The following is a 25,349-nucleotide window of genomic DNA, read 5'->3' on the forward strand; positions in this document are numbered from 1 at the left end:
GAAGTCTCAGCTGATACGGGAGAACCAGCATGGCTTCGCCAAGGGCAAATCCTGCTTGGCCAACCTGGTGGCCTCCTCTGATGGTGTCACTGCATCAGTGCACAAGGGAAGAGCCACTGATGACATCTGTCTACACGCAGCTAAATCATGATGCCTCAGACTCCTTCTGAGCACGTGCGTGGATGTCACTCATCTAGGGGGGAAACAAGCTGTCTTCCTGTCTGCTCTGCAGTTCTGACCTTCAGTTATCCCAGTTCAGGAAAGCCTGGCAATGGCCAGTGATTCAGATGGCCCAGACTACACACAGAAGTGATGCTGCTCTGTAAGACCATAGCCATGTAAAATGGCAGACAGCTGGTGTCAGCCCTTTTCAGTCCAGTTGTTTGCTGATCCTTAGCTGAAAGCTGAAATGTGGTCTTCCCTGGATAAGATGCACATGCTCAATACCTCATTTTTTGTTGGAGATTACTTTTTTCTGTATTAATTTGTCAGGCCACCTGTTTGTTTCACATTATGCTTGTTGAAATTGGTTCATTTTTTCCTACCATAGGCTCTGCAACTGGAAGAAGGTGAGCCTCTGCGTATTTGGAGTATTAATGATCAGCCATTCCAGATGATTTCTTAAATAAATTTGTTAAGGAGTTACAGAAAGTTACTGTAAGTTTTGACCAACTCCTGAGTAAACTGGAATACTGGATAGCACCCCCAAAGTCCTCCTGAAAGATATTAGAATTTCTCTGTTGGAGATAACTGCATGCACGATCCCTACCATTGCCTCCTTTGGGCACAGTTAGGAGCACTTTGCTTTTCTCCAGAGAGATTTTGAATTCTCAACAGCATCCCCACACCCTCCCAGGGCAGGTACCCAAGAACTGTTGTCTTTTGGGGGTTAGGTCTGTGTACTAGTGATGGGCTCAGTTCATTTTCAAGCGTCACAGAAAATAGCACAGCAACCCACTGTTTACACTAAAGAGAAAGATAGATTGGTAAGTTTTGGAATCTGTGTGTCTTCTTCTGTGACTACTGAAGGCAGTCTCAGTATATCTCATACAGAGGGATATATTATTTATTTTCTGGATCCTACTAACCAACAGTGGTATTTCTGACTCTTCTTCTTCTGCAGGACAGGAGGGGAAGCCCAAGCAGTTCCAAGCTGAACTTCAAAACTCAATTTGTTTGATGCTGATGATGAATGGATTGGTTCCAGCAGTCCCCTTCCCGCAGTGAAGAACTGTGACAGCTCCCAGCAATTCCCAAGAGCGCTGCAGGTCATTTCTCTTCTGCACTGTGGAGGTGTCAGGGCTGGGAGCCTACAGTTTTCTAAACTTATTTTGGCTGAGAACGAGTCCCATGTCAAAGAAAGCAAAACCTGCCCCTTCATCTTCATTGAGCTCTGAGGCCAGCCTGCCCTAGGTGCATATTTTGTTATGGGGTTGTTGTGGCCAAAGCGCAGGACCCGGCACTTGGCCTTGTTGGACCTCATCGCATCACCCCAGCCCAGCGCTGCAGCTTATCCAGATCCCTCTGCAGGGCCTCCTACCCTCAGAGCTGGGCTCCTGCAGCGTCAGGGCAGGCAGAAGGTTGCTGGTGCCAGCGTCATAATGGGCAACGGCCAGCACTGGCCCCGTTGCTACGGTGTCACAATGGGTGCTCTGTGACACGGCACCAGGAGCACTATAAAAGCGGCTGCACAGTGGTGGGTGCTGCATCCTGAAGGAGCTTCTGGCTGACGACTGGAAGCGTCTGGAAGGGATCAGCTCCCACATGGCTGGTGCCAACAAGGAGCGATCTGCACGTGCGATACGGAAGAAGATAAGCTTCTGGGAGGATGGCCCCGCAACGGAGCGTGCCTCCAGAAGTCCCGATGTCACCGCCAAAGGTACCGGGATCCACAGCCACCACAGGGCACTGCTGCGACCGGGTCCTGGCAACGAGTGGGCCAGAGCCAGCACTCTGACTGCCTCGGGACCGCCTCTGTTTGGGGCCGGGGACAGCGGTGACCTTTTCCATCTGCCACCTCACTGCCGCTCTCAGGCACTCGCAGTGCTGAGAAGTGGCAGACGCAGAGTGTGACCTGCTTTTCCTTTGCCCTGCAGAGCGAGTAGCCGTCTGGGACGCGGTGGCCGTCTGTGTGCAACAACACCTCCTGCTGCACAAGGTGGGTCAGCACCCGCTTCCCGCTGCTCTGTTGGAGGGGTGGGCAGTCCCCTTGGCCCTGGGCCACGCCGTGCACTGACTCTTCCCCTCCCCGGAAAGCACGAAACTCCCCCCCAAAGTCCCTGCGAAGCACCAATGGGCCTCCCACAGGCGCGGTACCGCTTGGGGCAGGTGGTGCTGTATCTCAGGGCTGATCCCAGTCGCTGGAGGCCTCTGGATTCCCTGAGGCTGCTTCTGCCAGGACTGCTGTGCTGCAGTTTGGAGGGCAGTGGGAAGGAGAGGGTTGGGCAGCTCCTTCCCAAATCTCTCCCAGCTGCCCTGGCCTGCACCTCTGGACAGCGGCAGGGGACCTGAAGCACAGTCCCTGCACAGGGCAACCTCTGGTCCTTTCCTTCAGCCTTAACCCCTTGGCCCTTCCCTTCTCTCCCACGTGCAGGGGGTCCGAATTCCCACCTTCGGTTCCTTCGACATCATCTCCAAAGAGATCCAGACTAAGGACGGGACCCTGTTTGTGCAGTGGCCTGCGTTTCGCCTGGCCAGGAACCTTCTCGACGTCCACAGTCTGATGGGTGATGCGGAATTCCTGCCAGGTAGGAGGAGAACTAAACTCCTGCTGCCTGCACAGACGGGGCAAACAGGACGACTGCCTCCACTGCCCAAAGCAAACGGCCCCCTCTGTGGAGCCAGTCCAAACCCAGGGCTGTCCTGGGTGGCAAATACAATGAGTAGCACTCAGAAGCACGGGCACGAGGGCTGCTAAATGACCAACTCCGACTCTCTTGTGTGATTTCCCAGGCCGTAAGGAGGCGGAGACCATCAAGTACACTCAGGTGGCCGCAGCTGCATCTGTGTCCCGGCAGAGAGGGGAGATCTGCATATTTAACACCACATCTCTCGTCTCCCGCTGCCTGAAGAAGGGGGAGAACATTGCCTTTGTCCTGAAGGACATAGGAGTCCTCATCTTAGAAGGAGCACGGGCTCAGATGAAATTCTACTACGACTTCCTCGAGAAGGTCTGTGGGAAAGTGAACCTGGAAACAGCAGTTTTCAAGGTGAGGTTTTGGCTTCTCCCTGGCCCGGGCAGTCCCACAGCCCTTACCCTGCCTGCGTGTGGCCTGCCAGGACCTGGCCAGCTGCTGGGGCAGGCAAGAGCCGCAGTGCTGTCAGTTCTCCCTGCCTCGGGCCCTCCACTCCCGAGTGCCTCAGCCATCACAAGGATGTTCCACAACCTCCCTGTTCCTCCCCTGCAGGTCCCCTGGCTGCTGGACATGGTGGTGTCCCGGGTGGCAGCGGTGGCCTCCCTGACGCTCTCTGGCCGGGTCGTCGTCTTTCCTGAGTGAGTATGTTTGTGGCTGGAGCCTCTGCTCGACGCAGCTGCTCAGCTCTCCTTCGGTATCTTTTACTCCTTGTGACCACGGCTGTCCTACCACCAGGACTCAGGGCAGCCGCTGCTGTTTCCATCCTGTCGATCCTTTATCAGCTCCAATAGTATCATCAAGTCCCCATCCCTGCAGGACAGTCACCGAATCTGGCCATGGGACCTTCACCCAGCTCCACAATCAGCATAGTGCTTTCTCTTAAAGTCAGCATATCTGGCTCCCCTGGTGTTTGCTGTCAGCTGAGGCCACAGGTCACGTTGCTTAGGGAACAGATTATCCAGGGCATTCCCTCTTGGAGATTTTACCTTCTCTCCAGAGGTGGGCATTTTGAGAATTCCCACTGGGTACCTATTTTACACGTCCTGGAAGAGTAGAGATTTCTGCGAGGTAGATCTGATGGGAGAGATGAAGGAATTTAGGTGACATGTTCTCCCCATCGTGGCCTGGATTTCTTGGCTGGGTGACCCTATTTCCCAGGACAGCCCCTGGAACCAGGGCACAGTCAACTCTGGAGAATAGTGCACCTTGATGCAATGTGAAAATCGGCCTGTGAGCAGGCAATCCCGGTGAGCAGCAAGGGCTGCTGGAGCACTGGGTCACCCCTGTGTCTTCTCCTTTTGTACAGGTTTCAGTTGGAGCTTGTCCCCAAACCACCTCCCAGGAAACCATCCATGGCCTCGGGAGAAGTCCCTGGTGAGGGCAAGCACGAGAAAGCAGAGCGTTTGCCACCTCTTGGCCAGAGCAAGAAAGGTAAAGCAGCAGCCAGCTCCTTTCCATGCCCCACACAGACAAACTGTGATGGGAAAATGCCCACTCGGTGACCATCCTAAGGCTCTGACTTGTGAAAAGATTCACACCAGCTTGCCACAGCCTCTCCTAACCACATGTTAGCCTCATGACATCTCAGATGCGGGGCGCGCTGTTCCCATGCGCCCCATCCCTGGGTATGGCAGGAGGATGGGGGATCCTCGGCCCTGTCCTCCCCCCAGCAAATGAGCCCCTAAAAGAGACTGTCACCTCACCCGGTGACACCACCCGGCTCCTCTTTCCCAAAACAAATGCCAGGAAGGCAGGCCCAAATCAGAGCTGCACCTCTGAGAGGAGGAGCTGGGCAAGAGGGACAGAGGTCCCCGGAGAGAGTGTCTGTGAGGGAAGTGGAGCGGCCCTCTTCAGTGCTTTGGGACAGGCCTGAGCACCTCTGCATGCCACAGGGACAGCAATTTCCCAGTGAATCTCCTCTGACGAGATCTGTCCTTCCCAGTTCCAGGGAAAATTCCTGAACTGCCACCCTTACCTGGCCGCTTGAGCATTACCAGCAGGGAGGGCACATGCTCTGCGAAGACAACAAGGGTCGACCAGAAGAGCTCTGTGTCCAGGTGAGACTGGGTGCTCAGGGTAGGAATTCTCATGGGGCGTTTCACTGACCCAGCAAGAGCCCATTCTCCAGCCTCTGACAGTCCCTGTCTGGGGCTGCCCAGCAGCACTGAATGCAGCAGATGGAGAGGTGGGATGGGGCTGCCGGAAGCCCCCCATTTCACAGTGCTGACCCCTCTCCAGCCCTCAGGAGAGCCCCAGCGCAACCTGTGAGCTCTGCGTGGGGAAGGCTGCGTTACAGCCAAGGCTGCAGGATGCGGCCCCAAAGCCATCACCCACTGACATGGACCCCCCCTGCTCTGTTCTTTCAGTCAAGTTCCAGTGGTCCCAGCGGTGTCTTCTGCCAAAAAGATGGCTGTGCCTAGCAAAACCCAGGGCGAAGGCACTACCAAAAGCTCAGCACCACCGACAGGTCCAGCACAGGCAACAAAAGCCCACAGGTGCAGAGAAGAACCAGGGCCGGTGAAGCCAGCGCTGACCAGTCAAGGTCAGCACAAACTTCCAGCCCAACGAAAAGCACCAGAAACAGGTCGCACTCATGGAGTGGAACCTCAGAGGTGCCAAGAAGAAAGAGGAGCGCTGAAGCCGGTGCTGCCCAGCCAGCTTCAGGGGAAACACGCAGCCAAAGCTCCAGCACAAGCGTCAGGTCGAGCTCAGGCAGTGGAATCTCAATGGTTCCGAAAACAAGGAGCAGTGAAGCCGGCGCTCACCACCCAGTTTCAGGGCAAACTCATCACACACAAAACATCAGAAATACTTCCAGCACAGGCAATGAAGGCTCAGAGGTGTAAAGAAGAAGAAAGAGGAGCAGTGAAACCAGCACTGACAAACCAGTTCCTGGGCAAATACCTAGCCAAAGCTCCAGCACCAGAGGCAGGTCGAGCCCAGGCAGTGGCATCTCCAAGCATCAGAGGAGAAGGACGAGGAGCAGAGAAAATCTCCTGTGATGGCACAGTGCTGGAGACAAACAAAGAGAAGCCGAGTGGCCCTCATGGAGCCCAGGCTCCAATGATAATTCCCAAAATAGTGATTCAGTCACCATCAAGCTCTGAGCACAGTCTGCCTGAGAAGCCCACCTACGACCCCAACTTTCTGATGCCACCACCACGCTTCCGCAAGCGACGTCGAGCCCGAGACAGGGCGCGAAGGAGGTGCGTGATTCCTATCCATATCATTCCGGGGTGCCATCTCCCTGTAGAAAGGCAGAGGTGGAGGAACAGCGGGGACTCTCCCAAGACCCCTTGGCTCTGAGGGATGGGACGGCTACGCTTCCTGGAGCCTTGGGCTGGTGCATCACCAGAGGCGAGTTCCTCCTTCTCCAGTGTCTTGCTCTCTTCTGTGGACACACCCAACGCACCAAGGCCCACGATTTGGCAGCATCTGGAAGGCCCAGCTAAGCGCGAGGCTGCTTGGGGCCAGAGAGGAGACTTTCTTTCCGGCTCGATGCTCCTCTAGGTCCCTGGTGGGAAGAGCAGGGCTTTGGGGATGGGGGTGGCATAGCTCAGGAGCCAAACACTGCAGCTGGACACCTGCTAGGGAAGAGGTAGAGAGAGGGAGTGAAATGGCTGCCCTGCCCTCAGCGTCCTGACCTGAAGCCTCCCATGGGGTCTGTGTGTGGGCAAACTGCTCCCCAGACCTGTGCTATTGTTTGAGAACAGTTTCTCTTCTTTTACAGAAAATAATTGGTCTTGTAACCATGAAAATATAAGCAAGACTATCAGAGCAGATGCTGTGGAGCAAGATAAACAGGATGTGAACGCAAGGCTGAGAACCAAGGATATCTCTAGAAAAGAGAAAAGCAAAAGGAACGGCTCACAGCTCAGAGTGGATAAGCGCCCGCATGCATGCACAGAGAGTGTTTGTGGAATACTCTGTTGATGTGTAAAGGTGGATGGGAAAGTTGTAAAGGCGGACGGGAAAGCCAAAAAAGGAAACTTGTAAATGTATCTAAGTGATTGGAAAATCTTTAATAAATGATTCGGACCACCCTTCACATCTGAGTCCGTGCCTGGTGTTCACATTTGACCGCCTGGAAAGAGATGGAGAAAAGTAGAACAGAGGTCTTGCAATAGATGGTGCAGTTTTCATTTCTTCCCAGTGCTCTTTCACGGGAATGAGGAGGAAGGCTTTCTCAGCTGGGCTGTGGCTCCGAAGCCGGCCCAACACACGGATGGAAGCGGGGCTGTCTCAGTGCTGCCCGCAGTGTGGAAGGACAGAGAGCTTTGAATCCTGTGATCTTACGGACGTGACAGCACGTGGCTGTGACGTGAGCTATCACAAGGCACTCTGTGATAGCTGCCCGTCAGCCTGAGGGACAGGGATGGTTCTCAAACACGAGGGATGAGCTGCTCAAACACGAGGGCTCCCCTCTGGAGCAGGATGGGGAGCGCAGAGCCGCCGAACGGCTGCTGGGAGGATTCCTCCTCTGAAGGCCCCGGGCACTGAGGAGAGGCGACCCTTTGGGCTCCACAGGTTTGGCACAGCCCAGACAGAGCCCTGGTGGATTGCACGCCACTGGGAGCAGCTCCAGACACCTATCGGACACCTGCCCATGGTGCTTCCCTCTGTGGGGTGGGCATATTGTCCCCTAACCAGGTCCTATGCCCAGTGTGTGTGAGGCCAATAGGACACCACAGACCTATAGGAGGCACCCCTTAGGCAAAAAGTCTAACCACAAGGTCAAAAGGTGCAATCCTTCAGCAAAATCGTGCGTCTGAAGGCAAAAAGGGTGCATCACTTTAGCAAGCCTTACGCCAAGGCCAAAAGAGGGCACCCCTTTAGCAAAAAGCCTATCCCCAAGGTCACAAGGGTGTTCCCCTTCAGCAAGACTAACCCCAGTTCCAAAAGGCGAAGGGCACGGAACTGCTCTGCCCCGTGATGTCCAGAATGCACCTCACCCTTGGGATGGTCAGTGTACCTGTTGTCTCTGGGATGGAGTACTGGGGCTTGGGGCTGGAGAACTGGGCTGAGATGAGGCCGTGTGAATGATGAGGTCTCAAGGTCCCCACTCAGGCTCTGTCCATGCTGGCAGGTGCCTCCAAAGCAGAAGTGTTACTGACGCACTGCCCTGACAGAAGCTGCAGTTGAGCGTTGCTTCCTGAGCCCTGCGTGTTTGAGCCCAGAGGGCCAGGCAGGAGGCCAGCCTATCCTTTGCTCAGCTGCAACCACCTGGGTTGCAGCTGCTGACCAAGAAGGGCCAGCAGCAATTTCTCCTGCTCACTTCAATACTGCCAGCCTTGTGCCGAATGCCCCTCGAGCATGCCACAGCTAAGCCTGCAACCTGCAGCTGGGCTCTGCGGGTCTGAAGCATCCCTCCCGTGCAGGAAGAGCTCCCCCTCACCGCTCCTGTCTGCTGCCGGGGCAGCTCTCAGGCACACGGCACGGCGAGCGGCTGTGGGCAGCGCAGCTCAGAGATGAGGTGCCTGGGACAGCTGTCGGCTGTCCTCAGGAAGGGCCCATCGTCGTGGCTGTGCGGTGTGACAACACACAGGCTCCAGGAACCCAGCTGACGCCACCTGCGCCGTGACATCCTCTGGCTGGCCTGAAGCCTCCCAGCTTCTTTGGCCTCGCACCCTGACCAGCCAAAGACTGCCGTGCTGCACTTGGTCCTTCCAGGCAGAAGCTCTTTGGCTGCAGGCAGCCTCGGGAGAAGAGGGAGGGCCCTGCAGAGAGGACAGCCTCTGTCACACAGAGGAGGAGAGCTGAGCAGCTGCCTTACCCGGCCTGTGCTGCAGCCTGACATGAATAAGGTGTGACTGCAAAGCAAAGGGATTTGTTCTCTGGTAATACAGGTCTGAGAATGGTTCAGTACAGGCACACGATCCACGTTTCTTGGAGTTGTACGTGCAGTGTGTTTGCAACTCCATACATCCCGTCTGAAAACTGGCAGGTTATGTCTTTGTGCTGACTGAATGAAGATGCAGTCAAAAATATACCTACAAATTCATCCTTTCTTGGGAATCTTGAAACCTGTTCTCAAATCTCTTTATCATAATGGAAAGCAAGGCTGCTTAGTTTCTGCTGCTTACAGGACTGTGCTTAGCCACTGTATCAAAATGCAGAACATGGCTTGCCACAACCAGAGCTTGCCATCATTTCTCTCGTCAAATGCTGCTATGGTTTGAGACAGCAGACAGAGGTTGATTGTCACCTTGAAGATGCACGTGTAACTCATTTCAGTGAGCAGTCAGCTCCACAAAAAGTGCGAAATGCGCACATCACCACCAAACTACTTAAACACCCTCTGCTGCTGGCAACATTTCCCTTCCTCTGGTGTTGCCACAAACAATCCGAGGCCAGTGGCATCCTGGCTCGGATCAGGCACGGTGTGGTGAGCAGGACTACGGAAGTCATCCTGCCCCAGTACTCGGCACTGGTGAGGCCTCACCTGGAGCTCTGTGTTCAGCTGTGGGCACTTCAGTACACAAAGGAGATGGAGGTGCTGGAGCAGGTCCAAAGAAGGGCAGCAAGGCTGGGGAAGGGCTTGGAGAATATGGCCTACGAGGAGAGACTGAAGGGACTGGGGCTGGTTAGTGTGGGGAAGAGGAGCTGAGGGGAGACCTTACTGCTCTCTTCCAGCAGCTGAGAGGTGACTGCAGCAGAGCGGGGTTGGTCTCTTCTCACTGCTGACAGGTGACAGGACGAGGGAAATGGCCTCGAGTTGTGAAAGAGGACATTTAGGTCGGATACCCAGGTTGGAAAAACTTCTTTCCCAAAGGGCTGTCAGGCACTGCAATGGGCTGCCCAGGGAGGTGGTTGAGTCACCATGCCTGGATGTGTTTAACAGCCGTCTGGATGCGGTGCTCAGGGACGCGATTTAGCGCAGGGCTGTTAGTTAGGGTAGGATGGTCAGGCTGTGCTTGGACTCGATCATCCTGAAGCTCTTCCCAACCTCAGCCATTCCATCATTCTATTTGCACGCCCTGCAGATGCTGCTCGGAAACCGCATCATCTGCTCCACCCCCCGGCAGTCACAGAGGGAACGCGAGGGAGCACGGCCTCCCCGAGCACCTTTACTGCGGGAGGGCGGCAGAGGACACGGGCAGCCCGGCCGGGCCGGCGGCTCTGACGGGAGCGCCGCGCCTACGGCACGCTGCACGGCACCGCAGGGAGCGGAGCCAGGAGCTGCGTGACGTCTGCGGCTACTGGCCGCCCGCACGTGCCCGCCCGCCGTCTCCGCAGAGCCGATTGGCTGCCGCGGCCGTCACTCAACTCCGGGGCGGGCTTCCTCTCCACGGGCGACCGCTCCCGGCAGCTCGCCGTGCGCGTGCGCGTTCCGTCAGGCGGCGCCCGGCCCGCCACGTTGAGTGAGGGCGAGCCCGGGCGCCGGCCGTGCGGCGGCGTGACGTCATCGTTAGGCGACGCGCGGTGCTGGGGGTGCGTGTCACGTGAGCGGGGGAGGCCGCGGTACGGGGCTGGGAGCGGCTGCGGGGCTCGGGATGGGGAATGGGGTCCTTGTGGGGCTGGGCTGTGGATCGTGGGGACTTACGGGGTCCCGCGGCGCTGGGAATGCGGGTCTCGTGGGGATATGGGGCGTCCCTTTGGGGCTGTGAAGGCCTGGGCGCGTTTTGGGGGCCGCTTGTGGCTGGGGGTTGGAGGAAATGGGGGTCTCGCGGGGCGGAGGGTGGCACGAGGCTGTTTTTTGGGGTGTTCCTGTTGGACTCGGGACGAGGGTCTGGCAGTGGTAGCGGCCGGGGGTCTGCGTGCCTAATGGAGGCCGTCTCCCGACCTCGTGTCCTCTTGCAGGACTGTTTCTTTCTCAGAACCCTGTCCTGAACTGAAATCCTTTATGTACCCAAGTCTGACGCCAACCCCTGCTACGATTAATGTGAAAAAGGCTCAAAAGGGAATCTTAGAGATTTTTAACTTCCTTTGGCAGGCTTTTCACTGCCCCACTTGCACAGGGAGCCTACTCTATCTTGAAGCCCTTTCTCTACACCAGCCCCAAAGCAAAATCTCTCTCAAATGCTCCTCAGCCAGGGCATATTCAAATAAATTCTCACAATGGAAGGCTCTGAGCTGCCTTGGTGGGTGTGGGGAGAGCAGTGGATGTTGTCTAGCTTGACTTCTGCAAGGCTTTTGCCACTGTCTCCCATGACATCTTTGTTATGAACCTTAGAAAGTGTGGGATAGGTGAAAGGATTGGCATCTAGCTGACTGGTAGAACTCAGAGGGTTGTTGTCAGCAGGGCAGTCTTGTTTACAGCTGCATCTAGGGGGGTTCCTTAGGAGTCAATGCTCGGTCCAGCATCTTCATCAGTGACCCCGTTATGCTTGAGGCAAATCTGATACAAATCTGGGAGGAGTGGCTGACATACTGGCAGGCTGTACTGCCATTCAGTGGGTGCTGAACAGAATGGAGAGCTGGGCAGGGAGGAACCTGGTGAATTTTAGCAAGAGCAAGTGTAGAGTGTCTCACCTGTGGAGCAATAAATGCATGCGTGACAGATTGTGTTTTTGCAGTAGAAACTTCCAGTACCAAGTTACTGAACTTGCAATTTTCTTACAGAATGGCTGCATAAATGGCTGGTTGGGTTGTTTTTCACAGTAAAGATGCTGAGCAGCAGGATAGAGCGGAGGCTGTGATGTCCTGATGGTGGTAAGAAATTAATCAAGAGAGTTTGGGCAATATCCACTGTGATCATAGATGAACAATGCAAGCTTTTGTAAAGGAATATGCATGGGAAAGACTGCTAAATAAACTTATTTTTATTTATTTATGCTTGCTAGCACAGCATAATAGGTATCATAAATCAGGAATTGGAGCTTAGTAACCTTTAGATATTTTATAATCTGGGTTTCTTCTTAAACATGGCTTTCATATGTAATAAGGAAAGGAAAAATACAGAGCAGAGAAAGGAAAGCCTGGCACAGGATAAAACAGGTTTAATGGTTTCAAGAAATATTGCCCTCCTATGTCCATAGAAATGGACAAAATGATCCTAAAAACAATAGGTTGCTGATAGACCTCATATGGAAAAATGGATTAATAAATGCATCGTGTGGATGATAAGCCTGGAGTACCCACCCAGGCGGGAAACAGAAAAGCGTCTCCTCTGATGGGAGAAAAGGATATATAATGAGAAGTGTTTCACTGATCAGTGCGCGTTTTCTGCCTTGTTAGGAGGGGGTGCATGCCTGTTGTTGCAACAAATAAAAAAAAACTTTGCTGCTTCACTGAAATCTTTGCCTGAACAAACATTATTGAAGCTGGGTATTTCTCACACTTGTTTCTATACAGGTTGGGGCATGAGCTGCTGCAGAGGAGCCCTGCGGAGAAGGACCTGGGGTGTGGATGACAGGTTGGCCATGAGTCAGCAGTGTGCTCTGGTGGTCAAGAAGGCCAATGGCATCCTGGGGTGCATTAAAAGGAGCGTGGCCAGCAGGACAAGGGAGGTGATCCTACCCCTCTACTGTACCCTAGGGAGGCCACGTTTAGAAGAGCGTGACTAGCTCTGGGCTCCCAGTTCAAAGAAGACAGGGATCTCCTAGAAGGAATTCATCAGAGGGTGACAAAGATGATAAAGGGCCTGGAGCATCTCCCATATGAGGAAAAGCTGGTTGGCCTTGGGCTGTTCAGCCTGGTGAGAAGAAGACTGAGGAGGGTTCTGATGAATGTTCATAAATATTTAAAGGGAGGTGGGAGGCAAATGGTAGGGGCCAGGCTCTTCTTGGTGTGTAGTGGTAGGACAAGGAGCAACGGCTTAAAACTTGAACATAAGGAGTTCCATACAGACATGTGAAAGAAGTTGTGTACAGTAAGGGTGATGAAGCACCAGAACAGGTTGCTCAGAGAGGTTGTGGAGTCTCCTTCTCTGATAGTATTCAAGATCCATCCTGATGCCTACCTGTGCAGCCTATTGTATAGAACCTGCTTTAGTAGGGGGGTTGGACTCGACGATCTCTTAGGTCCCTTCCAATTCTGTGATTCTGTGAATCATAGAATTGGAGAATCTAGAAGCACTGAATGATCGTGGAAACATCATAGCATCTACATCTTAAAAATACAGTCAAAATACATAGCACTGTGATAGAATGGAGGAAAAAAATTACCCTTAATTGCCCTTGAAGTACTCCAAAATCAAGGAATCGTAGAATCCTCACAGAACTTGACTCAGGCAAGCAAGCACTAAGGACCTCATCCTTTCCCTCCCTGCATTTCCCCCACATCTCATAAAGGATGAGAATTCTCCTGTGTCCTCTTTCAGTTGCTCATATATTTAGAACAGCATTTTTAATTGTCCTTAATGGCAGAAGGCAGATGAAGCTCCAGCTGTGCTTTGCCCTTCTAATTTCTCCCTGTGTGGCCTTACAACACCTTTGCAGTCCTAATTTTGTGCTGGTGTCATGGTTTTGGTTTTTGCTTATTTGATTTTCAATATTCCACATCAAAACATCATGTACTGGAAGTGTTAATGCTCTAATTCTACGTACCTATCCCTATACATTGCGGAAGTCATGGGATCTGACCCTTCCGGGGGGGGCGGTCTCTTACTGCCTGGCAGTGGGTGCTGGAGGGTGCTTTCCTAGCCGTTCCAAGCTTTTTCAGGTTTGACTCGGTCTCGGGAACTCTCTCTCATATCTTATTTGATTTATTAGTCTCAATTTCAATTAGATTGTATTATATTGTATTATTTTGCATTCCGATATCATAGTTAGTAAAATAAGTTTACCTCCATAGATAGTTGCCGCTGTTTTTTTCCTTTTCCCCCTTCCTTCCCATTTTGTGGGCCCAGGTGGGGGGTGGGGAGGGCAGGGGCCTACTGCCCCCTGTCACGGGCATAAACTGATCTAGTTAATTCCGTGACATAGGGTCAGGTTGGGTGATATGGAGTTACGGGTCTCAGAATGTTATATGGGGGGGGTGAGCTGGGGGCAGGGATCCCAGAGTTCTGGGGCTACAAAATGTTGGGTCGCAGCGTGATGGGGGCAGGCAGGGTCAGGGAGTCCCAGGGTCGTGTGGGGGTATGGTTCACACAGGGCTGTGGGTCACGCGCCGCCATGGGGTCACGCACACACAGGGTTATGTGGTCATCTTGGGGTTTGGCTCATGTGGGGTCATGGATCGTGGCCCCACCTTTGGGCTACAGGGACCCCCAGTCCCATCTCAGGAAGAAATAAAGGCCTTCCAACACCGCTCCACCTTTTTACCTCAGACCACTCCTCACATCCCACCCTTCCCTCTATGTCCCCATAGCTCCCCATATGTCTGTGTCCCACCTGCAGCGCATGTCTTGCCTTCTCCTGAAGAGCATTCTGCTCCTGCAGGCTCTGTTTCCACATCCATCCCATGTCCCCCATATGTATATTCATACAACCCCCCACAGATCTCCATAGCTCATTAAGGACCTCTTCAGACCTGGTACACCTCCCTCACATCCAGCCCAGGACCTCACAGCAACCCACAGTTCCCATCAACAACCCTTATCCCTGCTCTGGGCTTCCTCCTTATCCCCTCCCTGTTTCCTCCTTTGGACCTCCCTTACCCACTCCAGGACCCCCTTGGATCTCACAGCTCCCCACAGTTTCTGACTGGACCCCCATCTCCGTCCCAGGACCCCCACAGCCCACGTGGGGCTGCTGAACCTGGCGTCCTCACTGAATTGTGCCACAGTGCTGCACCCTGAGCCCTTCTGCAGTGCTGCAGATCCCAGGGCAGCGGGCACTGCTCTGTATGTCTCCGCCCGGCCTAGGAACGCCATCCCTGCACTGCCTGTGGAAGTCTTTTCTTTGCTCCTGGCACATCTTCCATCTGCAGAGCACATGAGGAGTGTCCCTCAGACTGCGCTCCAGGTTAACCTGCAGCGTCCAAACGAGGAATCCCGCAGCAACCCTCATCTCAGGATGGGGCTACAGCTGTGCCCCAGTGCCTTCATTAAAGAGAGGAGAATGAAGGAGCGTAACGGGGCATCTTTCCTCCTGACATTTCCCACCATCTGCGTGTTGGCTGTGCCGTGGGGGTGGCATTTGGTCATAGAGCTGTGAGTGCAGGTATGTGTGCAAACAGGGGTGTGCAGAGATCATAGAATCATAGAATGGCCTGGGTTTTTAGTTTTCCATGAGTGTGTGTGCACATGGCTGTGTGTAAGGCTGGAGCTGCGCTCTTGTACTCCTGCATGTGGGTGTGCAAAGTGATGGGTCTGCACACGTGTTTCTATATGAACACTGATGTGTGCATCAAGGTCTTTGCACACGGCTGTGTGTTTTTTCACACATTTGCATGCACATGGGTGGAGTGTGCATGCAGGTGTGCAAGGATGTGCTTGCATGTGCGTGTAAATGCACAGGTTTGTGTGCAGGGAAGTCTTGGACGTGGGTTTGTGGTTCTTCACACGTATGTGCACGCAGATGTGGGTGCAAGGGAGCAGCAGAGGTTCCTGGGAACAGGAGATTCTTGGAGGAGGTGGAACTCACACGAGAGTGCTGGAGAGCACAGGGCCGGGAAGCAGAGCTCTGCGCTCTGCACAACAGCCTGCAGGATGGCCTGGAGCGCTGATAGAAGCAGGATAGAGTCACAGAATCACACAGAATGGCCCAGGTTGGAATGGACTTTAAGCATCATCTCTACCACCTTCCCACCACAGGCAGGGCCACCAACCTCCACATTTCATACCAGACCAGGCTGCCCAGGGCCCCATCCAACCTGGCCTTCAACACCTCCAGGGATGGATGGGGCATCCACAGCCTCTCTGAGCAGCTGTTTCAGCACCGCAAGTAAAGAATGTCTCCCTGACATCCAGCCTAAATCTTCCCTGCCTCAACTTCAAACCATTTCCCCTTGTCCTGCTGTTCTTTACCCTTTCAGAGAGTTGACTTCCCTCCTCTTTAGAGGCTCCCTTTAGGTCCTGAAAGGCTGCCATTCGCTCACCCCACAGCCTTCTTTTCTCCAAGCTGAACAAGCCCAGCTCCCTTAGCCTGTCTTCTTAGGAGAGGTGCTGCAGCATTCTGATCATCTTTGTGGCACTCCTCTGCACCTTCTCAACATCTCTCTGCCTTCCTTGTATTGAAGGCCCCAGACCTGGATGTGATACTCCAGATGGGGAGTGTGCGCCGCCTCAGCTTCTACAGGTGGGTGTTTGGGGGGATAGGGGGGTACCAAGATGGGGACTGGGGCTAAGGGAGCCAGGGGCCGCGTGCTGCTCTGCTTTGCCCCCGTGGGGCTTCTGTGTCACTCAGGGCCTCTGCTTGGAGGCAGGAGGTGCTCTGTGTCCCCCCGCAACCCCCCAGTCCCTCTTTCTGACCTCCAGGGTCACACTCTCCTCTGTGCTCCCCTTCGCACCTGAATACTGGAGCACCCTCCCAACTCCAGTTCCCCCATTCTGATTCCTGCAGTCCTCCTCCACCCCCCACCTCACTGCCCCCTTCTCAGTTCCCTCCCCATTCCAAATTCTGACCCCCAGGGTGCCTTTCCTCGTCCCCTTCCCCTGTCCCACCCCTCCTATTCCCCCATTCTGATGCTCCTCTTCCCTTCCCCCCCCTCCGCCAGTGTACCCCCTGAATCCCCCATCCAGAATCACAGAATCACACCATCACCAGGGTTGAAATCACCAATAGCTCTCACTAATCCACGTCCCTCAACACAACGTCTCAGTGTTCCTTGACTACCTCCAGGGCTGGTGACTCCACCACTCCCAGTGCAGCCCATTCCAGCACCCAACCACTCTGTTGGAGCAGTAATATTTCCTAACGTCCAGCCTGAATCTCCCCTGGTGCAACTTGAGGCCATTCCCTCTCGTCCTATCGCTGTTACATGAGAGAAGAGACCAGCCCCCAGCTCACCACGGCCTCCCTTCAGGAGTTACAGAGAGCAATGAGGTCTCCCTGAGATCCTTCTTGCAATGAGGGGCCCAGAACTGAACACAGCGCTCGAGCTGCAGCCTCACCAGAGCTGAGTGCAGCGGGACAATCACTTCCCTGCTCTGCTGCCATCACCATTTCTGATACAGGCCAGGATGCCACTGGTCTTCTTGGCCACATGGGCACATTGCTGGCTCATGTTCAGCTGCGTGCCAACCCATTACCCCAGGTCCGTTTCCTCTACGTTGACTTCCAGCTGCTCTGCCCCACGCCCATAGCGGTGCCTGGGGTTGTGGTGGCCAAAGTGCCTCTCCAGTTGACCAGGAAGGCTGACAGATGATGGAAAGCAGCTTGGCTTTTCACCTCCCCCAGCTCCCCAGCACGCTTGGATGAATCTCATCTGGCCCCACGGACTTGTGGCAGTCCAGGTGGAACAGGATGTGAACTTTGGTTGGAAATGCAATGCCAAGGGCTGCACAACTGTGGGACAGTTCTGAGTGTAAGGAAGGGCATCTGCTGGGTGAGTGCTTTGCTGGGTGAGCATCGCCCTGCTGAAGAGCAGCCGTTGTCTTTGCAGACAGCCACATCCACGGGGATTGGAAGCTTTTTCTGCCTTCCGGCTCTTGGCTGTTGCTCTGAGAGTGGAGGTTCTTGCCCGGAGAGAACCACCAGCAGAAAGGATCCCACGCGTGGCCTCTGAGCCCCTCCAGACAAAGCAGCTGGATGAGCGTGGCCTGTGACCTTGGCTTGGAGTTAAGCCAGCAGGCTTTGCCCAAAGCAGAATGACCTGTGGGCACAGTGTCCAGCAGGGGGAAGTGACCAACAGCTGGAGACAGCAGCAGCTTGAGCAGCGCTCTTGAGGGAAAGCCTCACTGTGAACACAGGCCCAGCAGAAGAGTAGCTTGTCCCTGTGCTCACATAGTAAGGTCTTCCTTTCTGACCTGTTACCTCTCAGCTGGTGCCTACAGCTGTGTGATGTGCTCTGCAGGAAGTGCTGACGTTTTGCATTTCACCTCGTCTTTCATCTTGCTTAAAAGCTTAGAGGCCATTTTAATTTCCACAGCCGTGAGCTCTGTGCCGCAAGAGCTCTCCAGCTTCTTCCTGTGATGTGAGGCTGTATTGTGTCTACTTTAAGTCATGCTCTTTTCCCTTTTCATTTTAAGGTAGGAAAATTAATTTCTGGGCCGGGAGGAGAAGAAATGCGACAATCTTGCCGGCACTGTTCAGCTTGCCTGAGTTGCCAAGTGTTCCTCATTTGTCTTGTACCCTTCAATTCCAAGTCCAGGTCAGAGGTAAGCACCTACAGTTAAGTAAGCGATTTCACTATTTATTTCTGACTGTGGCAATTCAGTTCACAAGTCACACTTCATTTACAGTGCCTGCCTTAATTCTGACAAAGCTTGCAGTTGCAGCTGACTTCCCAAGGCTGCAGTACATGGTGGTGGCACAGCCTTGGGCTTCTGCATTTGTGCTAAGGCCACATTTCCTTCCTCTGTCTTGCAGGTCAGCTGGCGCTAGAAGTGGACGGTATCCCAGTGTGAATGAAGGTCAGTAGGAGCAGCTGCTGATGGGAGGAAGGAAGTGCAGGCTACTGGACCTGAAGCATCTCCCGGTACGGTAGCAGAGGAGGCGGTAGTGATGCTGGGGGGCAGTTGCAGAAGAACGGGAGGAACTCCTCAGCAGGAAGCCACAACCCCTGCAGCAAGCTGCAGGAGACTCAGCACGTGTGGATGCCCAGGAAGAAATGCAGGCCCGGTGTTTGAGCAGCGCTGGCCACGGAGTGCTGCAGCCCAAGAACAAAGCTATTCTGCCTTTGCCGAGATGGCTTTTCAGGGTGGACTAGTCTGTTCTCACAAAAACCAGAGGGCTGACTCATCCAAATGCTTGCTGGTTGCTTGGAAGCCCAGATCCTTCAGTCTCCAAGCTGGGGGCAGCCTGGGGGCAACATCTCCTGCGTGTGATCATGCGGTGCCTGAGCGAGAGGATGAGCCAGGCTGCTTACACAAGAGGCATCTTAATTTCTCTGTTTTGTTACTTCAGATAACGCCGTTGGGTGGCCCTTGTGTGGTTTTCTTAAAATTTGGTACCAGCCCTGGTGACTCTGGGCCAGAGCCCAAAAGGCAGGAACCAGTCCAGGAGCTTAAAGTCACGGCCCCAGTTAGAGAGGCTGGCACCAGCCCTGGGACATAAAGATGCTGCCAGAGAAGCCAGCAGTGGCCCTGGGGCCTACAAACAGAGCCAGAGAGGCTGGCCCTGGCCACGGGACCTGAAGCCACAGCCTGAGTGGCCAGCACCGACCCTGGGGATTAAAGCCCAGCCCCAGCCAGAGAGGCTGGCACGAGTCCTGGGCCTAAACCTGAAGCCACAACACAAGAAGCCAGCACCAGCTTCGGGCCTGAAGCCACAGCCTGAGAGGCTGGTGCCGGCCCTGAAGTCTGCAGCTCCAGCCAGAGAGCCCAGCACCAGCCCTGGGGCCCAAAGCCAGAGGCAGAGGCCAGCACCGGCCCTGGGGCACACAGATGTGCTTCCCACTGGTTTCTACTCATTCCTATAGGCCTCCACTGTCCACTCTGAGCCCATACTGGTCCTCACTGGGTTTTACTTTGCCACACTGGACTTCTCTGGTCCATACTGCTGTGCACTCCTCCCAGTTCCCACTACTTCCTCTGGGACTCCTCTGACCACTACGAGGCCATACTGCGTTTTCATTGGGCTGCACAAGAGTCATCTTCACTTCTCTGTTGCTTTCCTTCAATTAACCCCCATTCAATCACCCCCATTCACCCCACTGGGTGACCCTGGCGTTGGTTTCCTAAAACGTGGGTCTAGGAGGTGACCACTCCCTTTGCCTGTGATGAGAGCACAGAAGCGATGCAGGCACTCGCTGAGGTCACAGTCGGTGCCAGGGTGGGAGCGTTTGTGCCACAGCTGGTGAGCAGAGCTGGTGCTCTGGTGAGCGTGCTGCACGCAGAGACTGAGCTCTGTGCTTTTCTTGAGAGAGATCACCCTGTGAGAGCCCACTGGAAGCAGCGCTGCGGCGTGTGTGTGAGCTGGGCACAGCTCGGGCTGAGCAGTGACCAGGTGAGCTGGGTTTGGTGCTGGCTGGTTGCCGGGAGGTGTCTCAGCAGAAAAGCTGGGCTGGGGAGGAGTTCCCAGCTCCAGCAGTGCCCTTCTGGCTGTATCCAGAGGAAATGGGTTCTTGTTGAGATTCCATCCCACGATTCGGTGAGGATGATGAAATGTCATTCCTCCCCTGGAAAACTGCTGCCGAGCCCCACCTTCATGTCAGACCTTTCCAAGGAAGCAGAGCGCAGACTTCACAGAGTGCAACTTGTGGCTCACTGCTCCATGGATTGCTTGGTGTGCCATACCCAGCAGGTGTTTCACCGCACCGCGCTGCAGTCACGGCAGAGAGCCAGCTGCTCAGCTGTGGACATGGACGATCAGCACAGCTGTGGGGGAAAAGGGGACCGGGGGGCACTTGCTGACAGAAGCCATGGCAGTCAGACACAAGCTGGAGCTAGTGATGGGCAGCTGTTGCAGCCAGCTGATGTCCAAGCATTGCCCTCCTCCAGAGACTACATTGCATGGCAGAAGAAAGCTGGGACAATGCTTCTTCCTCCTGATTTTTCACTTGTTGATACTTTCTGTAGGGTTCCTGTCCAGAAGGAGAACTCAGGAGTCAAGGCAGCTGAAGATTGCAGTTGCAGTGCTGTAGGCGATGTCAAGTAAGCATCCGTTTGGAGTGCAGGAAGGGGCAGTGAGAAGTGTTTGTGTCAGTTTGTGTTTGGGCTATCAAAGTAGCACCTTTCTGCTTTCCGGGGGGACATGGGCTTACTGGACACTACTTCTCTGCCTGCTGGTGTCTGTGAAATCAACATACAATCTGTTGTTGTAGGGACAAAAGCAGTGCACCTGTGGAATGGTGCGGGGATTTACGGTTACCTTTCCTGTCCTGATTGATAGTGGGAAGCCAATGTTTAGCCTAGATCCCTTACTGTGAACATGGTACGGGTGAGCTGGCATTGACTCTTTGGGATTTTGTTGCTTTTCCCTGCAGTGGCGACCAGCTCGGATGCGCTGGAGGACATCACGGACATCCAGGGTTTGCTGTCTTGGATCAACGGTGAGTTTGGGGGCTGCAGAGCTGCAGGTGCGTGTTTGCACAGAGTGGGTGCGGGAAGGCTATCATCACCATTCTGGGGGATGTTCTTGCATTTTCAGACGTGGCAAGAGCTGTAGAGGTCCCCCATGAGAACCCCGGCAGCCCTGCCCCAGGATGCTTCGTCGCTGAGCTCCCTGACAACCCCAGGGACAGCAGAGAGCTCAGCACACAGCCTGCCTCCGGGACGCCCGCCGACCCCTTCTGGGGGCTCCCACCATCCCCCGGGTTCCTGCCTGAGCTGCAGTGTGGGTTGTCGCAGCTGCGCCCCATCACGCCACCTGCGAGTGCCCGGCTCAGTCCACGGCCGACCACGCTGGCTGTCACCACGCCTCCCTCAGCCCAAAGCGCACAGCCCACCGAGGAGGTGCAGCAGATGGAGCCCCAGGAGGTTCAGGCTCACTCGCCCCCGTCACCGGGCTCTGTCCCCAGCCGGGCGGCCGAAAAGAAGAAGAGGGGCAGCACCAAGCGGGCCAAGCGCCCTGCGCCTGCCGGCACCCCCCAGAAAGGGGAGAGCTCCCAGCAGGAGCAGCCCACCACCAGCGCTCCAGCCAGGAAAAGGAAGCTGCCGCCGCGCAGGGAAAGAGCAGAGAGAAAAGGCCGCAAGCGCCTGTGCCCAGCGAAGCTGTCTGGGGCCAGCGCAGGAGCCAGCAGCAGCGGGCAAGCGGGCACTGCCAGCGAGCTGCGCGTGCACTTGTGTAAATCCATCCAGGTCGTGCACCCGCTGGGGCAGAGGGTGACTGTGGTGGGCCCGGTGCGCCAGCCACCCTCTGCGCAGCCCCAACCCTCGGCCAGCACCGGCCCTGCTGCCCTCCGGCCCCAAGACAGCGGCACAGACAAGGCAGCGCCGGCATCTCCAGGCAGCACGGGGCAAAAGGGGGGCACTGCCGAGAAGACGGCGCCGAGCTGCCTGCGCCCGTCCCCGCAGAGGAGCTCACCGCTGCGGAGGGACCCACCATCACCACCATCACCACCACCACCACCACCACCAGCAGTGCTGCACCAGCAGCAGCCTCGGCCGCAGCGCCCCGAGGACTTTGTGTCCTGCGTGGGGCCACGGGCGGGCGGCGGTGCGGTACCCATAGTGATGGAGGTGTCGCTGCCCATCACAGCCGAGCAGCGGCCCGAGCGGGAGCGCATGAAGAAGCTGGCCCAGGAGGAGCGGCAGCGGGCGGCCCAGCAGATGAAGATCGGCCCCGTGCAGTTCCTGGTGCAGCGGGAGATAGACATGGCCATAGCCGACCAGTATGGCTACCCGTAACCCTGCGCTCCTCGCCGGCCCCACAGCACCAGGCAGCAGCGGCAGCGTTCCAGAGGCACCGCCAGCGGCCCCATCCCTCCTTTCCAGAACCAAGCTGTCCTCCGGAGTCATCGCGGCAGTGGGATGGGACGTCATCTGGCAATGAACTCTTGTGGGATGGGAATTTTAGGATTATCGTCCTTACTGTGACTCCTTGTTTTCTATGATACGTTATTAAAAGCTTTGTGTTCCCTTTGCTGTGTCCCTCTGCCTGCAGTCATTTGGGCCCTGTCACAGCCCCCAGCTCCTCATACCTGCCTCTGGGGCAGGATGGGGCACCACAGATGGCCGTGTCCCTCTGCTGCCACCACCAGCCCCAGCCTTCCTCTCTCCCTGCAGTCCTTTGTGCAGCGGGATGCAGAGGGTGTTTCACACAGCTTCCTGTGCTGCCCAGTACCATGAATTGCTGTGGGGATGGGCAGCAGGCACGGGTAGATGGAGGGGAATTGCCCTGGCCAGAAGAGACTCCGACAGGGGCAGTTCCCATGCAGGGGTGAAGCAGGAGCAGCAGGGCCTGACGTGCAGAAAGGCATGAAGATAGCTCCCAAGCCACGGCTCTTCTGCCCCCACGTTGTTTGGGTCCTGCCAGTTTTGTCTTCAGACAGGGACCCAACCAACTCTGTACACACACAGCAGGATTTGCCATCTGGCTGCCGCTCACGAGTGCTGCCCCCCAGGGCTCAGTACTGGGGCTGCTGCTGTTGAACACCTTCATCAATGATTTGATGAGGGGACTGAGGGCACCCTCAGTGCCAAATCTCACATTCCAAGCCCACAGTCAACATCCCAACCCCACATCCTACAGCCCACATCCCAATCCCAGTTCCAAATCTCATTCCCAGTCCCTCGTCCCAAGCCCATCACCCACCTGTCAATCTCAAGCCCTCATCCCAATCGCAATCCCACATCCCCAATCCCAATTCCGATCCCAATCCCATCCCCTATGGCAATACAGAGCACCCCGAGGCCCCGCCCCCACAGCCGCTCCACCCAAGTTTAGTTGCAGTCAAGAAAAAACAGTCACAATTAGGGATTGACAAAGAGCGCACGGCCTGATTTGTCCAGCGACATTCCATGAGCTGCTGCACTACTACTGGTCCAGAGTAGAAACTGTGCAGCTTTGGACCACCAAGCTGCCATCCTGGCACTGCTCTCGTTGGAGGCAGTGCTCCAAGTTCTCCTGCTGTTGCTGACACCTGACGTTGCCCAGGGAGGACTCGGCCACTGCGCTCGGCTCCACCCCCTGTGCCACACACACGTGTACAGCCCACCACCCTTCCACCTGCTGTGCAAAAACACCATCCCATCTTGCACACTTCGGCCATATTGCCTTCCTCCTCCTCCCCCCACCAGTTCCCATTCCTGCTTCCCTTCCTGTGCCCCCCCCGCTTTGTTGCTGTGGCCCCAATAGCCTGCCACCCCCCTTAGCCCTCCGGTTTGCATGAGGCTTTGCATCGCTTCCTCTGTGCACAACCCCCCATTGCTGTGCCCCTTCTTGCACCCCTCTTTTGCAGCACCGTTTAGCCATCCCCCCCTACTAAAAGTACAGCTAACTCAGAAATCCAGATTGTTTTTAATTAGCGTTTTTAATTAAAACACAGCTTGCAGCCAGTGCTGTGAATCTTTATCACTGGACTGTGAGCTACTCCTGGCAGGGAATTCTCTCTCTGTACCATTGGTTTTGTAGCAGTCACTGTTACCTTTGCCTCAGTATCCCTCTGGGTTCTCTCTACATGTCCCTTTCTGGAATCTTACCTCTCATTGGGAAACCCCTCACAACCTTTCCTCTTTGCTTTTCTGTACGGAACATCTGTATTTTATCCTCCTTTATATTAACTTCTTTATAAGCTTTGGGCTGTAACACCCCTGGCAATGAAAACACAAATTGCATTTTAAAGTGACGCTGCTGTGTTTTGTACCAATTTCCAAATTTTTATTTGATTATTATTATTTTTTTAATCAGGACACATTATACCTGTTGCGGAGCAGTGTGGCTCCACAGCTGCACAGCACAGCATCTTAGGGACAGCTTTTATTGAGCTGGCAGGCGTAACTGCCGGACGCCGGACAGGCGGTACATCCCCTGCACCACGCCTTGCTGCTCAGTGAATGCAGCGCCGCCCTGCAGGACCTGGGGGACTACAGAACAAGCGCCAGCCTTTAGCTGAGCTCGTTAGTCAAGACCTGGTCCAGGCTGCGCTCTTCTCTCATAAAAAATCATAGATCATAAAATCAATTGAGCTGGAAGGGACCCTTAAAGGCCATCTGGTCCAACCCCCCTACAGGGAGCAGGGACCCCCACAGCTCCATCAGGTGCTCAGAGACTCATCCAGCCTGACCTTGGGTGTCTGCAGGGATGGGACAACCACCACCTCTCTGGGCAACTTGTGCCAGTACTGCACTACTCTTACCAGAAAACAATGTCTTCCTTATATCCAGTCTAAATCTCCCTTCTTTTTGTTTGAAATCATCCCATCCACCAAGCCCAGCCGGGCTACTGCTTGGTTCTTCCTCGGAGGAGAAAGCTGTCAGAGATGTCACTGCAGGAGCTGGTGAGAAAACTGGACGCAGATGTGTACTTGGCTTTAAAGAAGTGCCAGGACCTAGGAATCAGCCCGGAGAAAGTAATTCTGGGGAAGCCAGAGACACTGCAAGTCTCAACGCAGCTCCCACAAGAGCGGTGGTGTTAAATCGCACACAATCATAGAACCATAGAATTGCTCAGGTTGGAAAAGACATTAAAGATCACCGAGTACAACCGCAACCTGACCATCCTCCCCTCACTCTAACAACCCACCACTAAATCATGTCCCTGAGCACCACAGCCAGACGTCTTTTGGACGCATTCAGGGACGGTCAGGGACACATCCCCGCTTAGCCAGGGCTGCTGAAGGATGATGGAGAGCGGCTTTGCAGCCACATCTGCCAACTCCCTCAGCACCCCAGGCTGCAATCCATCCGGCCCCATGGACTTGTGGGCGTGCAGCTTTCGGAGCAGGTCCAAAGCCATCTCGCCGTGGGTTATGCCTATTCTGTTCCCCATCCCTATCTACCAGCACAAAGGGCTGTGTGCCCAGGGAACAACCCGCCTCACTGGGAAAGACTGAGGCAAAGAAGGCACTGAGTACCTCAGCCTGATCCGGATCCTTGCTCGCTGCGTTCCCCCCTGTGTCCAACAGGGG

General features: G+C 55.0%; 1 protein-coding gene and 2 long non-coding RNA genes across 3 annotated transcripts; all 3 read left to right on the forward strand.

The window, feature by feature from the left end:
• Window positions 1-1,021: 1,021 nt before the first annotated feature.
• LOC149913674 (coiled-coil domain-containing protein 81-like) lies at window positions 1,022-5,376 on the forward strand. The gene is made up of 7 exons (XM_090128984.1): window positions 1,022-1,879; window positions 2,097-2,158; window positions 2,594-2,747; window positions 2,953-3,209; window positions 3,408-3,493; window positions 4,162-4,286; window positions 5,222-5,376. Exons 1-7 carry the CDS (start codon window positions 1,765-1,767, stop codon window positions 5,374-5,376), a joined length of 954 nt encoding a protein of 317 aa, XP_089985110.1. The 5' UTR covers window positions 1,022-1,764.
• Window positions 5,377-5,720: 344 nt separating this feature from the next.
• LOC149913675 (uncharacterized) lies at window positions 5,721-6,903 on the forward strand. Its single transcript, XR_016461050.1, has 2 exons — window positions 5,721-6,061; window positions 6,586-6,903. It is a non-coding gene; the product is annotated as an uncharacterized LOC149913675 (long non-coding RNA).
• Window positions 6,904-10,282: 3,379 nt separating this feature from the next.
• On the forward strand, window positions 10,283-12,463 carry LOC149913676 (uncharacterized). Its single transcript, XR_016461000.1, has 3 exons — window positions 10,283-10,316; window positions 11,418-11,507; window positions 12,150-12,463. It is a non-coding gene; the product is annotated as an uncharacterized LOC149913676 (long non-coding RNA).
• Window positions 12,464-25,349: the final 12,886 nt, after the last annotated feature.

The sequence above is a fragment of the Phasianus colchicus genome, chromosome 35, assembly GCF_987193195.1.
Source record: "Phasianus colchicus chromosome 35, bPhaCol1.hap1.1, whole genome shotgun sequence".
In the NCBI taxonomy this organism is placed as follows: domain Eukaryota; kingdom Metazoa; phylum Chordata; class Aves; order Galliformes; family Phasianidae; genus Phasianus; species Phasianus colchicus.

Bases quoted from the DNA above. Each gene is read 5' to 3' on its own strand.
- LOC149913674 (XM_090128984.1), top strand. From the start codon at position 1,765: ATGGCTGGTGCCAACAAGGAGCGATCTGCACGTGCGATACGGAAGAAG. The intron at 3,210-3,407 runs GTGAGGTTTTGG...CCTCCCCTGCAG, and splicing joins TGGAAACAGCAGTTTTCAAG to GTCCCCTGGCTGCTGGACAT. The intron at 4,287-5,221 runs GTAAAGCAGCAG...CTGTTCTTTCAG, and splicing joins TCTTGGCCAGAGCAAGAAAG to TCAAGTTCCAGTGGTCCCAG.